Source organism: Narcine bancroftii, chromosome 5, assembly GCF_036971445.1.
Source record: "Narcine bancroftii isolate sNarBan1 chromosome 5, sNarBan1.hap1, whole genome shotgun sequence".
NCBI classification, from domain to species: Eukaryota; Metazoa; Chordata; class Chondrichthyes; order Torpediniformes; family Narcinidae; genus Narcine; species Narcine bancroftii.
The window spans coordinates 161,949,608-161,964,143 of NC_091473.1; the positions used below are offsets into that span (position 1 = coordinate 161,949,608).

Sequence of the window (14,536 nt, forward strand, 5' to 3'; positions counted from 1 at the left end):
AGTGAAGAATATCTCCCTCATATCCCCTTTTTCCCTTTAACCTGCACTACCTCTATTGGGGTCGACTCCAGGAATTTTTCCCCATATCTATACTCCTCACATTTGTATAAACCTCAATCATTTTTGCAAGAAACATTTCCCCTTATCATATGTGGATAAAATAAGAAGACATAGTTTCAGAGCACGAGTTGTTGAGGAAATCCGAGGGGAACCTTCTTCACCCAGAATGACGAGTACCAGAATGCACTGTCTGACGGTGGAAGCAGAGTGAAGAGTTTCAGATGGGCACAAGAATTGCCCAGGCAGAGCTGGGCAGGGGCTGGGATTATGGGGGTGGGTTGCAGTGGCCAGTGTGGAATTGCACCCTAAAGGACCTTCTGAAGCTTGATGCTTCAGTGCAGAAAGTTGCCCGTTGAATTGTGCTGAGAGCCGGAAGCTAGTCATCCTGCTGGGCCAAAGGTCTGATTTCTGCCACATACTGCTGCATTGAGACCATCTTGCACCCACTGCCTGGATTCCTTCCTGTGATTTTAGGTCAGCATGGCAGACCAACTCTCAATGCTCCTGTCTCTCAGCTCCACACATTTGAGCTCAGTTCTGGCATGCCTATGCAGAAACAGCATGTTTTCCCTATGACTCCATTTTCCCCTAGATGTTCCAGTTTCCCTTGCACCCAAAGACGTGGGTTAATTGATGTGTGGTGCAACTGACTGGTGGAATCTGGGGAGATTCAGTGGGACAATGAGAATTAAAAATTGCATTAGCAGAAATGTGAATGTAGTCCTTGTTTTCAGAGGCTCGTGGATCTGAATCCGAATTTATTGTCATAAAATTCAGTGTTTTGCAGCATCGTCATAGTGTAAACATTCAAATTTCAGGTACACAATCCTTTCTCTGGAAATCTAAAATCCGGAAAGCTCCAAAATCTGACGTGGGGAGAGAAACCGGCAGCGCGAGGTGGGCGAGGGAGAGACCGGCATCGGGGGCAGGTGTGCGAGGGGTGGGAGATGGCAGCGTGACTGGAAGGGGGTGGGGGTGGAACACACTGTCCCCCAAGGGTTCCGGATAATGGATTTGTACCTGTAACCCTCTTACAATATTAATATAATTTTTTTAAAAAAAATAGAAGTGCACAAAAAGTAAGGCAGTGTTTTTGGTTCATTGATTATTCAAGAATCTGATGGCAGCGGGGAAGAAGCTGTCCTTGAGCCATTGAGTGCTTACTTTTAGGCTCCTGTACCTTTTTCCCGATTGAAGGAGAATGAAGAGGGTGGTGGGGGTCCTTGAGGAGAGAGGCTGCTTTTTTTTAAGATGCTGTCTTTTTAAGACACTTTATAAGAGACCTATTGCCGAAGAACATGGCCGTGTTTCTGCTGTGATTCGTTCTGTCCCTGAGCCAGTTTAAACATTGTAGGTGCTTCTCAATCTGCAGATCACCATAGGTCTGAGCAGAAGATGAAGGTTTAGAAGGGAGGCTTTGATTTGAGTCCCCTTGCTGTCTGTGTTCATTACATTTTTCATACCCACCACCTTCCTTATAGGTGCAGTGTCATGGTGAGCCTAGCAGTTAGTGTAACGCTATTACAGTGCCAGTGATCTGTGTTTGAATCCGGCACTGTCTGTAAAGAGTTTGTACGTTCTCCCTATGCCTGCGTGCATTTCCTCAGGACGCTACAATTTTCTCTCACCCTGCAAAAGCATATGGGGGTTGTTGGTTAATTGGGCGGCACAGGCTCATGGGCCAAAAGGGCCAATTACCACAGTAATTAAAAACATTTAATCTCTGCCTTAAATACATCTAATGACTGCACCTCCATAGCTGGCCCGTGGTAGCAAATTCCAGAGGTTTACCACTCTCAGGCTAAAGAAATTCTTCTACATCCCTGTTATAAATGGGTGCCCTTCAGTCCTAAAGTTGTGTCCTCTTGTCTTTGACTCCCCTACCATGGGAAACAACTTTGCCACATGTACTCTGTCCTTTCAACATTCAAAATCCTTCTATTGACATACTGGGTTGTAGCTCAATTGGGTGTCATTTTGCGGCGCAGGCTTGTGGCCAAGAGGGCCTGTTACAGTGCTATGTCTAAATTTAATTTTAATTTAAAATGGTTTTATTTCAGTTTGACCAGTGGATGTGTCAGCACAGTAATGTTGCATCATATACAGGGAGTGCAAAGCTACAAGCTGAATAACAAGTTGAGTTGATGCAAGATGTTGTCCAATGAAAAGCTACCAGCATGTCCATGCAATCATTGCTCACCTTCAGTATGTAAGATAGCACCTGTGCTTCTCAACTAAGCTATGGGAGGCTAAAATGTATCAAAGTAAACATAGATAGTTCATGCCGATTTTTGATATCTCATTCGACTGCAGGAAGAGATCATGCATCACAATTCTATGCTTGTTTTTTTCCAGTTTGCCAAATCCTTGGGAAATTTCATACAAGAGCAGAATATAAATGATCTGAAGGTCTGGACGAGCCAGATGAAAAGGACAATCCAGACGGCAGAGGCTCTGCATGTGCCTTATGAGCAGTGGAAGGCATTGAATGAGATTGACGCAGTGAGTTCACAGTGTTGATGCCTGGCCAGTGGAATTCCTATTCATTGCAGAAGTCTGTAGCAATACTGTTAATGCATGAGTTTTAACTCGACTATCTGTGAGGCGAGAGCGTGCAGCTGCCAAATTTCCAGAGCTGTGGAGTTTAGAGATGGGATACACAAGTGTTTTTTCAGTTGTCAATCAGTGGTGAGCGGGGTGCTGCAGGGGTTGATGCTGGGCCCGCAACTGTTCACAGTATACATTTATGATCTTGAAGAGGGGTCTGTGTAGTGTACAAGTTTGCTGATAAAACTAAATTGAGTGAAAAAGCAAATTGTGCAGAGGATCTGGAGAGTTTACAGAGAGAAAGAGAGAAGTAAAGTGAGAGCGCAAGGGTCTGGCAGTACAATGTTGGTAAATATGAGGTTATTCACTTTGGAAGGAAGAATGGAAGATCAGATTATTACTTAACTGGCAAGCAACTGCAGCCTGCTGCTGCGCAGAAGGACTTGAGAGAGCTTGTGCATGAATCGCAAAAGGTTAGTTTGCAGGTGCAGCAGGTGATCAGGAAGGCAAATGGAATATTGGCCTTCATTGCAAGAGGGATTGAGTTTAGCAGCAGGGAGGTTAAGCTGGTGAGGCTGTGTTTGGAGTACTGTGTGCATTTTTGGTCTCCTTACTTGAGGAAGGATGACCTGGCCTTGGAGGCAGTGCAGAGGAGGTTCAGCAGGTTGATTCCAGAGATGAGGGGGTTAGCCTGTGAGGAGAGTTTGAATTGTTTGGACTGTATTCACTGGAATTCAGAAGAATGAGAGAGGATCTGATATAAATGTATAAAATTATGAATGGAAAAGATAAGTAGGTATGTTTTTTCCACTGGTAGGTGAGATGAGAACAAAGGGGCATAACCTTAAGATTTAGGACAGAGGAACTGCTTTTTCCAGAGAGTGGTGAATCTATAGAATTCACAGCTCATGGAAGCAGTTGAGGCTAGCTCAGTAAACATATTTAAAACAAGATTAGATAGACTTTGCATGGTAGTGCAATTAAGGGATATGGGTGAAAAGGCAGGAGCTGGAGATGAGCCTATCATCAGATCAGCCATTATCTTATTGAATAGCAGAATGGCCTCAATGGGCCAAATGGCCTACTGCTGCTCCTATTTATTTTCTTCCATTCATAGCATGGAAATGGGATCTTTGGCCCAACGACACGTTTGCTTATCCAGACTAGTCTCATTTGTCTTTGTTGAGCCCATATACCCCAAAAACCTTTCTTTTGATATACCTGTGTGAATTTCTTTTTAAAGCATTGCCATTGGTCCTGCCTTGACCACTTCTTCTGGGAGTTTGTTTCATCTCCACACCATCTCTGTGTGGGGGGGGGAAAAGTCACTTCTAAATCTTTTCCTCTCACCGTACGTAACCTGTGCCCTCTGGTTGTAGACTCCCCCATGCAGGGAAAAAAGCTGTGACTTCAATTCATTTAAACACATTTCCACCTTTTCTTGAACTGTGAAGGATCTGTATGTGAACCCAATATTAGTGTAAACCTCAATTCTGTACAAAAATTGCTTGCGAAAGGTTTGATTTTGTTGTTTGATGAAAAAAGGAGATTTGGAGATGCTGAATCTGCAGGGTTTGTGCTCTGGTTTTAGTGTTGGGTGTTTGCTGTGAGGAGCCCCTAGCCAACTCTTGCTTCGTAAACTGCTGTGTCCTTAATTGTGTAACTCAAACCTGGGAATGTGCTCCCTTCCTAGTTCCCCTGTATGTGATCCAGAAGATGAAGATAATTGATAGTAAATTAATAGTTTGGATTTGGACTTGGCTGCCTCAGAGAAGGTAGAGGATTGTGGTTTAGGGTGTTATTCTGGCTGGAGGTCTGTGACCAGTGGTGTTCCACAGGGATTGGTGCTGGGACCCTTGATTGATATACAGTCAACAAATGACGTCGATGAAAAAGTCAGTGGTTGGGTTAGAAAGTTTGCAGACGACACAAAGATTGAAGCTGTGGATGGTGTAGAGTACCCATTCTCAACCTTTTTTGGCTATGGCCCTCTTAGGACTCTGTTCAAGGTTTACAGGGCACGGTCTCTTTCAAGCAGTCAAGTTTTGGTTTCTTCAGAACTTCTCTCCTACCGACTACATAAAATATATTTGTGTTGCATGAGGTAAAGAAAACTAGGTTTTTAACTTAAATATGCTGTGGACCCAAGGGTGCGGTAGAGCCCTCATTGAGAATGGCCTGGTGTAGATGGTGATCAAAAGGTTCAGCAGGATGTAGGTCAGTTGCAGATATGGGAGGTGGAGTTTAAATTGAGCATGTGCGACGTGTTACACTTCGGAAGGAAATACAAGAAGAATGTATATATTTAATGGCAGGACACTTAACAGCGTTGATATGCAGAGGTATAAACCCATAGTTCCTTGAAAATGGACCCTTACATTCAGCACAAAAGCAGCCCCTTCAGCCCAACTTGTAAGTAGGCATGGTGGTAAAGGAGGCATAGGGGTTGAGTATAAATGTAAGGAGGTCAATTCGTAGTACGTAAAACATTGGTTCTGTCACACCTGGAACATTGTGTGCCATTCAGGGCGGGTGTGGAGGAAGGGTGAGCAAGCATGGAGGAGGAGAGGGGCGCGGGGGGAGGGGGGGCGCGGGCGCGGGGGGAGGGGGGCGCGGGCGCGGGGGGGAGGGGGGCGCGGGCGCGGGGGGAGGGGGGCGCGGGCGCGGGGGGGGGAGGGGGCGCGCGGGCGCGGGGGGAGGGGGGCGCGGGCGCGGGGGGGAGGCGGGCGCGGGGGGAGGGGGGTGCGGGCGCGGGGGGAGGGGGGCGCGGGCGCGGGGGGAGGGGGGCGCGGGCGCGGGGGGAGGGGGCGCAGGCGGGGGAGGCGGGGGGGGGGGGCGGGAGGGGAGGGGGGGGAGGGGCGGGGGCGGGGCTGAATTGAACATCGTGCTGTGATTCTGAGTTCAGCCTGTTCACTTAGTAACTGTTTCCACAGGGGGTTTGTGAGGAGATGATGTATGAGGAGATTCAGCAGAATTACCCAGCAGAGTTTGCACTGAGGGATCAGGACAAGTACCGATATCGGTACCCAAAGGGGGAGGTGAGTGCTAAACCTCACTATTTCCCTGATCTGCAAATGCTCCATCATTCAATGTGTTATTGCCCCTTCCATTCTCCACTCCCCTGATGGTCCCTCTCCACTCCCCTGATGGTCCCTCTCCACTCCCCTGATGGTCCCTCTCCACTCCCCTGATGGTCCCTCTCCACTCCCCTGATGGTCCCTCTCCACTCCCCTGATGGTCCCTCTCCACTCCCCTGATGGTCCCTCTCCACTCCCCTGATGGTCCCTCTCCACTCCCCTGATGGTCCCTCTCCACTCCCCTGATGGTCCCTCTCCACTCCCCTGATGGTCCCTCTCCACTCCCCTGATGGTCCCTCTCCACTCCCCTGATGGTCCCTCTCCATTCTCCACTCCCCTGATGGTCCCTCTCCATTCTCCACTCCCCTGATGGTCCCTCTCCATTCTCCACTCCCCTGATGGTCCCTCTCCATTCTCCACTCCCCTGATGGTCCCTCTCCATTCTCCACTCCCCTGATGGTCCCTCTCCATTCTCCACTCCCCTGATGGTCCCTCTCCATTCTCCACTCCCCTGATGGTCCCTCTCCATTCTCCACTCCCCGATGGTCCCTCTCCATTCTCTCCCCCCCGATGGTCCCTCTCCATTCTCTCCCCCCCGATGGTCCCTCTCCATTCTCTCCCCCCCGATGGTCCCTCTCCATTCTCTCCCCCCCGATGGTCCCTCTCCATTCTCTCCCCCCCGATGGTCCCTCTCCATTCTCTCCCCCCCGATGGTCCCTCTCCATTCTCTCCCCCCCGATGGTCCCTCTCCATTCTCTCCCCCCCGATGGTCCCTCTCCATTCTCTCCCCCCCGATGGTCCCTCTCCATTCTCTCCCCCCCGATGGTCCCTCTCCATTCTCTCCCCCCCGATGGTCCCTCTCCATTCTCTCCCTCCCAGATGGTCCCTCTCCATTCTCTCCCTCCCTGATGGTCCCTCTCCATTTTCTCCGCCCCTGATGGTCCCTCTCCATTCTCTCCCTCACCACCGCCCCCCCCCCCCCCCCCCAAATCTCGATGACCCCAGTCCGCCTCTCCTGCCTGGTCCCACGGTCCATTGTTTACCTTAATCCTTGGTCTCAACTTTGACTACATTAGATCCAGATGTAGGTTACTCTGTTAAAGACTGCTGCAGTTGTAGACTGTCTAGTCTTTGGAAACAATCATTTACTGTTGACTCCCATGTTGTGCAGCAGCAAAATGGGCCCTTTCTATGCAATATGATATGATCTTCTTTACACTAACCCTGCATTTGTCCCATTTCCCTCCTTACCTCTCTGTCCAAGTACCTTTAATATGCGTTTGTATTATTCTTGTTGTTCCTGGAATAAGAGGGAAATTGAGTCTATGGTCAGGAGGAAGATGCAGGCCTACTGCAGATTAAAGCAGTCTGGATCAAACAGGTCCCTTTGTCAGGAATTCCAAGAGGCAAAAAGAGGACCTCAGATAGTGCTGGACAATAGAAATCCAGATTGATTCAACAGGTATAATTAGAGAAAAAGGGTGGCTTGGGGAGAATTGGTCCCATTGAAGATGAATGGGGCCCTCTGTGTGGAGCCATGGAAAATGGTTGAGACTTTAAATGCCTATTTCTCATCAGTCATAACTGTGGAAAAGATCATGGACATCCTTGTTTATGATCTCTTGTATGAGGACCCTTTTAGTACGATTGCCTCGTACTGAAATAATGCAGCCTTTCACAAACCTTAGAACCTTACAGCACAGAATGCAGGCCATTTGGCCCTTCTAGTATGTGCCAAACTATTATTCTGCCTAGTCCCACTGACCTGCACCCAGTCCATGGCTCTCCATATCCCTTCCATCCATGTACCTGTCCAAATTTTTCTTAAATATTAAAATTGAGCCCACATTCACCACTTCAGCTGCAGTTTATTCCGCACTCCCAGTGAAGATGTTCCCCCTAAACTGTTCCCCCTAAACTGTTCCCCCTAAACTGTTCCCCCTAAACTGTTCCCCCTAAACTGTTCCCCCTAAACTGTTCCCCCTAAACTGTTCCCCCTAAACTGTTCCCCCTAAACTGTTCCCCCTAAACTGTTCCCCCTAAACTGTTCCCCCTAAACTGTTCCCCCTAAACTGTTCCCCCTTCACTCTTAACCCATGTCCTCTGGTTTGTATCTCAACTAACCTCAGTGGAAAAAGCCTACTTGCATTTTCCTCTATACCCCTCATACTTTTGTAAACTATCAAATCTCCCCTCATTCTTCTGTGCTCGAGGGAATCAAGTTTAATCTTGTAACTCAGTTCCTGAAGTCTCTCAACATCCTAGTAACTCTTCTTTGCACTCTTTCAATCTTATTGATCTCTTTCCTGTAGTTAGGCAATCAAAACTGCACACAATCCTCCAAATTTGGCTTCACCAGTGCTTTGTACAACTTTACTATAACATCCCAACTCCTGTACTCAATGCTTTGATTTGTGAAGGGCAATATGCTAAAAACTTCCTTTACTACCCTATCTATCTGTGATGCCATTTTCAGGAATTATGATACTGCATTCCCAGATCACTCTGTTCTACCGCACTTCTCAGTGCTCTACTATTTACTGTGCACGTCCTTTCTTGGTTTGTGTTTCTAAATGCAACAAACACCTCTCACTTGTCTGCATTGAATTCCATCTGCCATTTTCCAGCTGGTCTTGAGCCCTCTGCAGGCTATGAAAGCCTTCCTTGCTGTCCTCAATGCCTCAAATCTAACAGTGCAACATTCCTCCCTCTGTCTCACCTGAAAAGTAGCCCTGGGAAATTGAGTTGCCAGCCCTGTTCATCTTTCAACCATGCCTTGGTGATGGCAATAATATTGTGGATGCAAATTAAAAGTTTGAGGTCATCTGCTTTACCAGTGATGCTCCTTGCGTGAAGTAGATACAGTGCCTTCTCCTTCAAGTTCAATGCTAGAATGGCAAGGGCTATGAAGCTCAGTGTTAGCCTTGGATCTTGTGCAACTGTGACAGTGGGATTGAAATGCACACCATTCATTTCCAGTAAAGTTTCCATTAGCCAAATATAAAATCAAGGAGGAAGCAGAATATGATATCCTTCCGACTAATCTATATTTTGTCCTTTCCCTTCAGTCATATGAAGATTTGGTTCAGCGCCTGGAGCCAGTGATTATGGAACTGGAGAGGCAGGAGAACGTTTTGGTCATCTGTCATCAAGCTGTTATGCGCTGTCTGCTGGCCTATTTCCTCGATAAAACAGCAGGTAAAAGGGAGGTTAAACCAGTACAGCAATGCATTGAGCTCCATTGAGTCAGGCTGTTGGTGTCCGTGATGCATGATTCACATACGTACTTGCCCAATGCAGAAAGGAAGGTTTCCACTGTGGCACAGCTCCCACCCTCCTCCCCATTCAGTTCCACAAACCTCCGCCACTCGATTTCAAGGTTCCTTTTACTGCAATGTTTCCAGGCTACGAGCCCATGCTGCCTATAATTACACCCAGTTGGCCTGCAATCCCTGAAGCATGGGAGGAAACCGGAGGACCTGGAGGAATCCCACGCTGATTCTGGGAGAATGTGCAAATTCCTTAATGCTGGATTTGAACCCGGGTTGACAGTACAGTAACAGTGTTACATTAACTGTCACACTAGCATGTGCCATATTAATGTAATATACATGGTATACTTCAACTTTAGTCTGCCATAAAGCAAAGAGTCACCATGAGCATTGTCTGGTCCCCCTAGCAAAAGGAGGAAGAGAAGCAGAAGAAAATCCCTTCAGAGTTATTGAATGTCTGTAGATTAGCCTCTAGTGCTCCTGCAGCTTCTCCAGCCACACAGATCATTGGTAACCTGAGCTCCAGATCTAAACCCGTGATGCAATCAGGAGGCCTTTGGGAGCTCTACTTGCCAAGAGCATGCTCTCAAATCCTGGCTTCAATACCTGGCTCCCATGAGCCGGTCTTCAGCAGTCCACAGCCAACATGTACCTTTCAGTCGCTGAGCCCCTCGCTAGTTTGCTGGCATGGTCACTCCTGTTGGGTCCTTTAGCCACTGAGATCCTCGCTGGTCCATTGCCATGATCACCATCTTGAAGGGTCATCTCCTCTGCTTCTTCTTCTCAATGGATGGGAGGGAGGAGGGTGGCAGATGTTCTCCCAGTTTCTGGTGCCCTGTGCAGGGGCACTGTTCCCTTGGAGTCTGCAGCTCCAACATGAGGTCATCATCTTGGGCACAGACCTTAGTGGTTGCTTGATTAGCAGGCTGTTTAAAGCCTTTACGGAACAGTTAGCATCAGCATCAGGTGGTAGGACCCCGTGGAGCAATGCTGTATCTCCACTCCCCACTCTCCGGGTCCTCGTTGCCGTTACAGCAGCTCTGGCAGTACCACCTTGTGGACAGGTCCGATATTCCAATTCATTCCAGAGAAAGTAGAAAATGGGTTCAGGAGTCGGCCTTTCAGCTTATCGAAGCTGCTCCACTATTCAGTACCATCATGGCTAATCATGCTCTATTCCTGTTCTCTCCCCATACCTTTGCTCCCTATAGACAGTATGGGCCACAACCAATTCCCTTGATGATATTTAATGAGCTGGCCGTGAAAATGTCTCTATTTCTATAACTTCACAATTCTCTGAAGGAGTTTCTATTCATTTCAGTCCAAGTGGTTACTTCCTTATCCTTAGACTGTGACTCTTTATTCTCGACTCCCCCAACATACTGAACATTCTTCTTTTATCTAAACTGTCTAGTCCTGTCAGAATTTTATAGATTTCAATGTGATCCCCTCTCACTTGAATGATATAACCCTAGTCTCTCCAGTCTCTCTCCACCTGCCATTCTTGCCATCCCAGAAACCAGTCTGGTGAACATTCACTGCACTCCCTCAATAGCAAGGCTGCCCTTCCTCAAAATGGCAAGTTGTACAAGGCACTGGTGATGGGAGTGGTGGGTAGGGGTGTGGCCACAAATTATAATAATTCTGCTAAAGGTGTCACTGCTGGAGCCTGCTGCAACAGGAGAAAGCAGACACAGCAGTGATCCAAAGGGCTCAACCACCCCTTCCTAAACCGGCTTTAAAAGGCTTGTTAAAGGAACCAGTGGTGTTTTTAATCTAAAATCAGCGACCACAAGGGGTTGCAGATTTCAGGGAGCAGCGGACCATCGCAGGGCACCAAAAGCAGGGAGGACGCCCTCTGTTGAGAAGGAGAAGCAGAGGAGATGATCCTACAAGATGATGACCTTGGCAGTGGACCAGTGAAGGGCTCAATGGCTGAGGGACCCGTGCAGGTGGCAGATGACTTGCGGTCAGTAGACTCGCACCGGCTGCTGGAGACTGGCTCATGGAAACCAGGTTTCTGATCTGGGATTTGAGAGGGTCCTGAGGGCAAGAAGGGGTCCCAAAGGGCCTCGTGCACTGAAGGTTCCTGATCAAATCCTGAAAGTTTGGATATGAAGCTCAGGTTGCCGATAAATCAAGCAGGAGTTTGTGTAGCTGAGGAAGTGCTGGAGGCGAATCTACAGTCATTCACTTTGCTTCTCTTTCTTTCGTATTGTAAGGGGTGCCAGGTGACACTCATAGTGACTTGGGCAGGCAGAAGGCAATTTTGTATAATATTACATGTTCTGTTCTATTACATGATAAAAAATCTTGTATCCCCATCTGTGACTTGCATGTGGCACTGAGAGCAATCCTGAGTCTTTGCGGTCCTACTTTTCAATTTGTCTCCTAATTGCCTGAATTAATTGCCATATATTTCGGCGTATACGGCGACCCTTGAAGCACCCAAAAAAACACACCTGAAAAAACAGGGGTCATCCTATAGGCCAGATACAAAAAAGTGACCGTAAAATTCTACTCAAAATACCACTTGATTGGTTGCATAACCCACTCAAGCCCCCAAAAACTTAAGGTGTGTAAGAAATTTTTAAGGTATATTTGAAAGATTTTTATTGTAAATAAAACACATCTAAAATCCTTCAAAATCACTAGCATCGTCTGAGGCAAAGCACATCTGGAGTCTCACTGTTTGCATTGTCATCATCTGGGTCCCAATCTGAATCTGGTGAGTCGGTTTCCTCTTTGTCGTCAATGTTCCACAGTAAATCGCCCTCCGTACCATCCATTGCACTAGAGATGCTTCACTTTTGGAAAGATTTTATTACCGTCTCTACTTTCACTTTATCCCACCCATGCTTTGATCACAAAATGACACAGGACATCATATGATGCAGTGTGTAGAGTCCCGCCTTTTGTAAAGGATTTTTCAGCACTCGTCATCCAGTTGCTCCATTCTTCAAGCACATGATCTTAGAATGGCTTGTCCAAGCAGACATCTAGTGGTTGCAATAGAGAAGTCAAACCACCTGGGATGACAGCCATCACAGTATTATTTAGTGCTAATCTATTTTTAGTGTTATCAGTTAAATGGCTGTGAAACGTGTCCCAGACCAACAAACTCAGTTCCTTGCGTATACTGCCTGGCCGTCTGGACCACTTCAATGACTGTTAACTTTAAAAGGTGCTCCATACCCTCTTCATTTTGCTGGAGGCTGCATTATAGCAACCTCTTTCCATCTACGCCCAGCAGCTCAGTCAACACGACACCAGCTCCTTCAACACATGTATTTGTGGGGGGTCATCTTGTATACCTGATATATGATAAAATTGAGATTCAGGCTGAAATTGGGGATCTGTCTTATCTGAAGGTTGTCTTAAATGCCAAAATATACGGTATTCTGCATCCTTTGATGGAACTTTTCCCGATTTCTCTATTAAATTCCTGAACCTCGACTTGGTAGAGGAATCCCCAAGTGATTATGGTGTTCATAAATCTTCGTCCGCGAAGCCAAGCCAAAGAAAAAAAGATATGTTTAGAGGCCAATTGCAATGAGATTTTCAGGTTTAGTGTACCAACAATGTAAATGTGCTAAATGCTTCTTGTTTGTGGATCAGTAATTGCCATGACTTGTTCTTCTGTTTACAGAGGAACTCCCATACCTGAAGTGCCCCCTGCACACTGTCTTAAAACTGACCCCAGTGGCATATGGTAAGCTAATTAGTTCAGCCCTGTTAACCTAATGGGGTGGGGGGAGGGGGGTGGTATCTTTATGGTAATCAGGAATGGAATCCAGTCAGTAAATTGTTCCTATCTGAACTTGACTGAAGTTTTTTGACAAAATAAGACAAAGGTAGTTGGTTAGTGATGACGTTTATGTTGATGATGCAATCTTTAAAAAAACATTTGGGGACAAAAGTGCCACGTATTTGACTTAGTTGACACAGAGTTGAAGTCCGTGGCCTTAAATGGACACTGTCACGGGAGTAGAAGGAATATGTGTCTGGTTATGTTTGTACTGTGAAGACGTAGCAGGCAGCATTCTGTTCCCAGGTCTCATGGTGCATGAGGTTGAAGTTTGCTGTCTTGGTGGCCGACCCCTACGTACCGGTGGAGGGACCTTTACTGGTTCTGACAAGTCCAATTTTAAACAGTCCTGTGTTAACAGTTCATCCTTGCCCCCAATGTCAAGTGTAAAAGTGGATGTGTTCCTTTGGAGCACCTTGTAAGATCTCTCATAGGGACAGTGGAGGGGTCACCTGTGTAGCAGGTTGTGCATGAGCGCAGAGAAAAGACTGATAACAGGCTGTGAGGTCATTTGGCACAACTGGTTTACTTTGAAGTTTGCGCTGCAGCCTTTAAGGCTGTCCTCAGCCCATGCCTCGCATCCCAGAACTTGCGTCACGGTGACGCACACACTCTTCCTGTTGGACAGGAAGAGAAGGTCCCGTAACACCATCTTTGCTGTGGCTGCCCCACTGACTGCGCGTGACAGGCAGGGCTGGTTCGCCGCTACAACTATGTGTGCTGCCACATTACTGTATTTCTTGCTGCCTCATTACTGCAGTCAGACACCTGCTTTATAACTGTGGCAAAGCCATAGTGATCTCCCAGAGGCCACCCATTTCAATTCTCTATCCCATTCCCTTGCCGACATCTCTGTCCATGGTCTCGTGTGTCTGGCAGATTGAGACCACCCATAAATTGGAGGAACCACACATCATCATTTGACTGGGCACCCTCCAACCGGATGGCATTAATATCGACTTCTCTGTCTCTTGTTGAAACCCGCTCCCACCCCCTTCTTCCCCTGTCATCTCTTCCTTTCCCTGTCTCCTTTTGCACAGACATGATCATTTCTACTTAGTCCCTTATCAAATCCAATGAACACCTTTTGTTGGTCTGGATTCCTCCCCCATGGTTTGAATTCTGAGACTTGCTGATATCCTGCTTTGCCTTTTACTGATCCTTCCTTGAAGAAGGGCTCAGGCCCGAAAGTTCGGCAAAATATCCATCTCCAATAGATGATGAAAAGAGCAGTTGAGTTCCTCCAGCATTTCAGTGTGTTTACCAAAGCCATGCTGAACTATTGTTCAGACTGACTTTGTTGTCTTAATGCACACTACCCCTCTGGATTTTCCACTAACTGAAAATGTTGAGTTATCGTCCCCAAATTTCCTCCTCCATCCTGTGATGGTGTGTTTAACAGTTTGAATGTGTGTTCCCTCTACAGGATGTAAAGTCGAATCCATTTTCCTCAATATTGAAGCTGTCAACACACACAGGGAACGGCCAGAGGTAAGTTGGCTTAATTACGGCACAAGCTTGTTTAAATAAGGTCAAGTTTGCTTCTGGGAAGGGGGTGGGAGATAGTGTATGGCCAGATGTGCTGCAGAGTGTTGGGGACAATGAGAGCTGGAGTCGTCTAGATTTGGGGGTGGTCTGGCTCCTGTTTGAGGGCCTGTCACAATGTGATAGATGAGCGTCTATGGGCTTGTTCTCTCAATTAATGAATTTTGCCCTCCATGTTCCTTCCACAAATTCTGGAAAGAATTGATCTGTAAGAATTGTCACTTGAA

General features: G+C 47.0%; 1 protein-coding gene across 2 annotated transcripts in view; it reads left to right on the forward strand.

Moving 5' to 3' along the window:
* LOC138764112 (6-phosphofructo-2-kinase/fructose-2,6-bisphosphatase 4-like) overlaps positions 1-14,536 on the forward strand; it is a 118,017-nt gene that overhangs the window by 101,281 nt on the left and 2,200 nt on the right. For both annotated transcript variants that reach the window (XM_069939500.1, XM_069939499.1), the window contains 5 exons: positions 2,416-2,562; positions 5,541-5,645; positions 8,753-8,882; positions 12,606-12,668; positions 14,191-14,255. In XM_069939500.1, the coding sequence (XP_069795601.1) occupies positions 2,416-2,562; positions 5,541-5,645; positions 8,753-8,882; positions 12,606-12,668; positions 14,191-14,255 (510 nt within the window). The remainder of the gene's footprint in view (positions 1-2,415; positions 2,563-5,540; positions 5,646-8,752; positions 8,883-12,605; positions 12,669-14,190; positions 14,256-14,536) is intronic.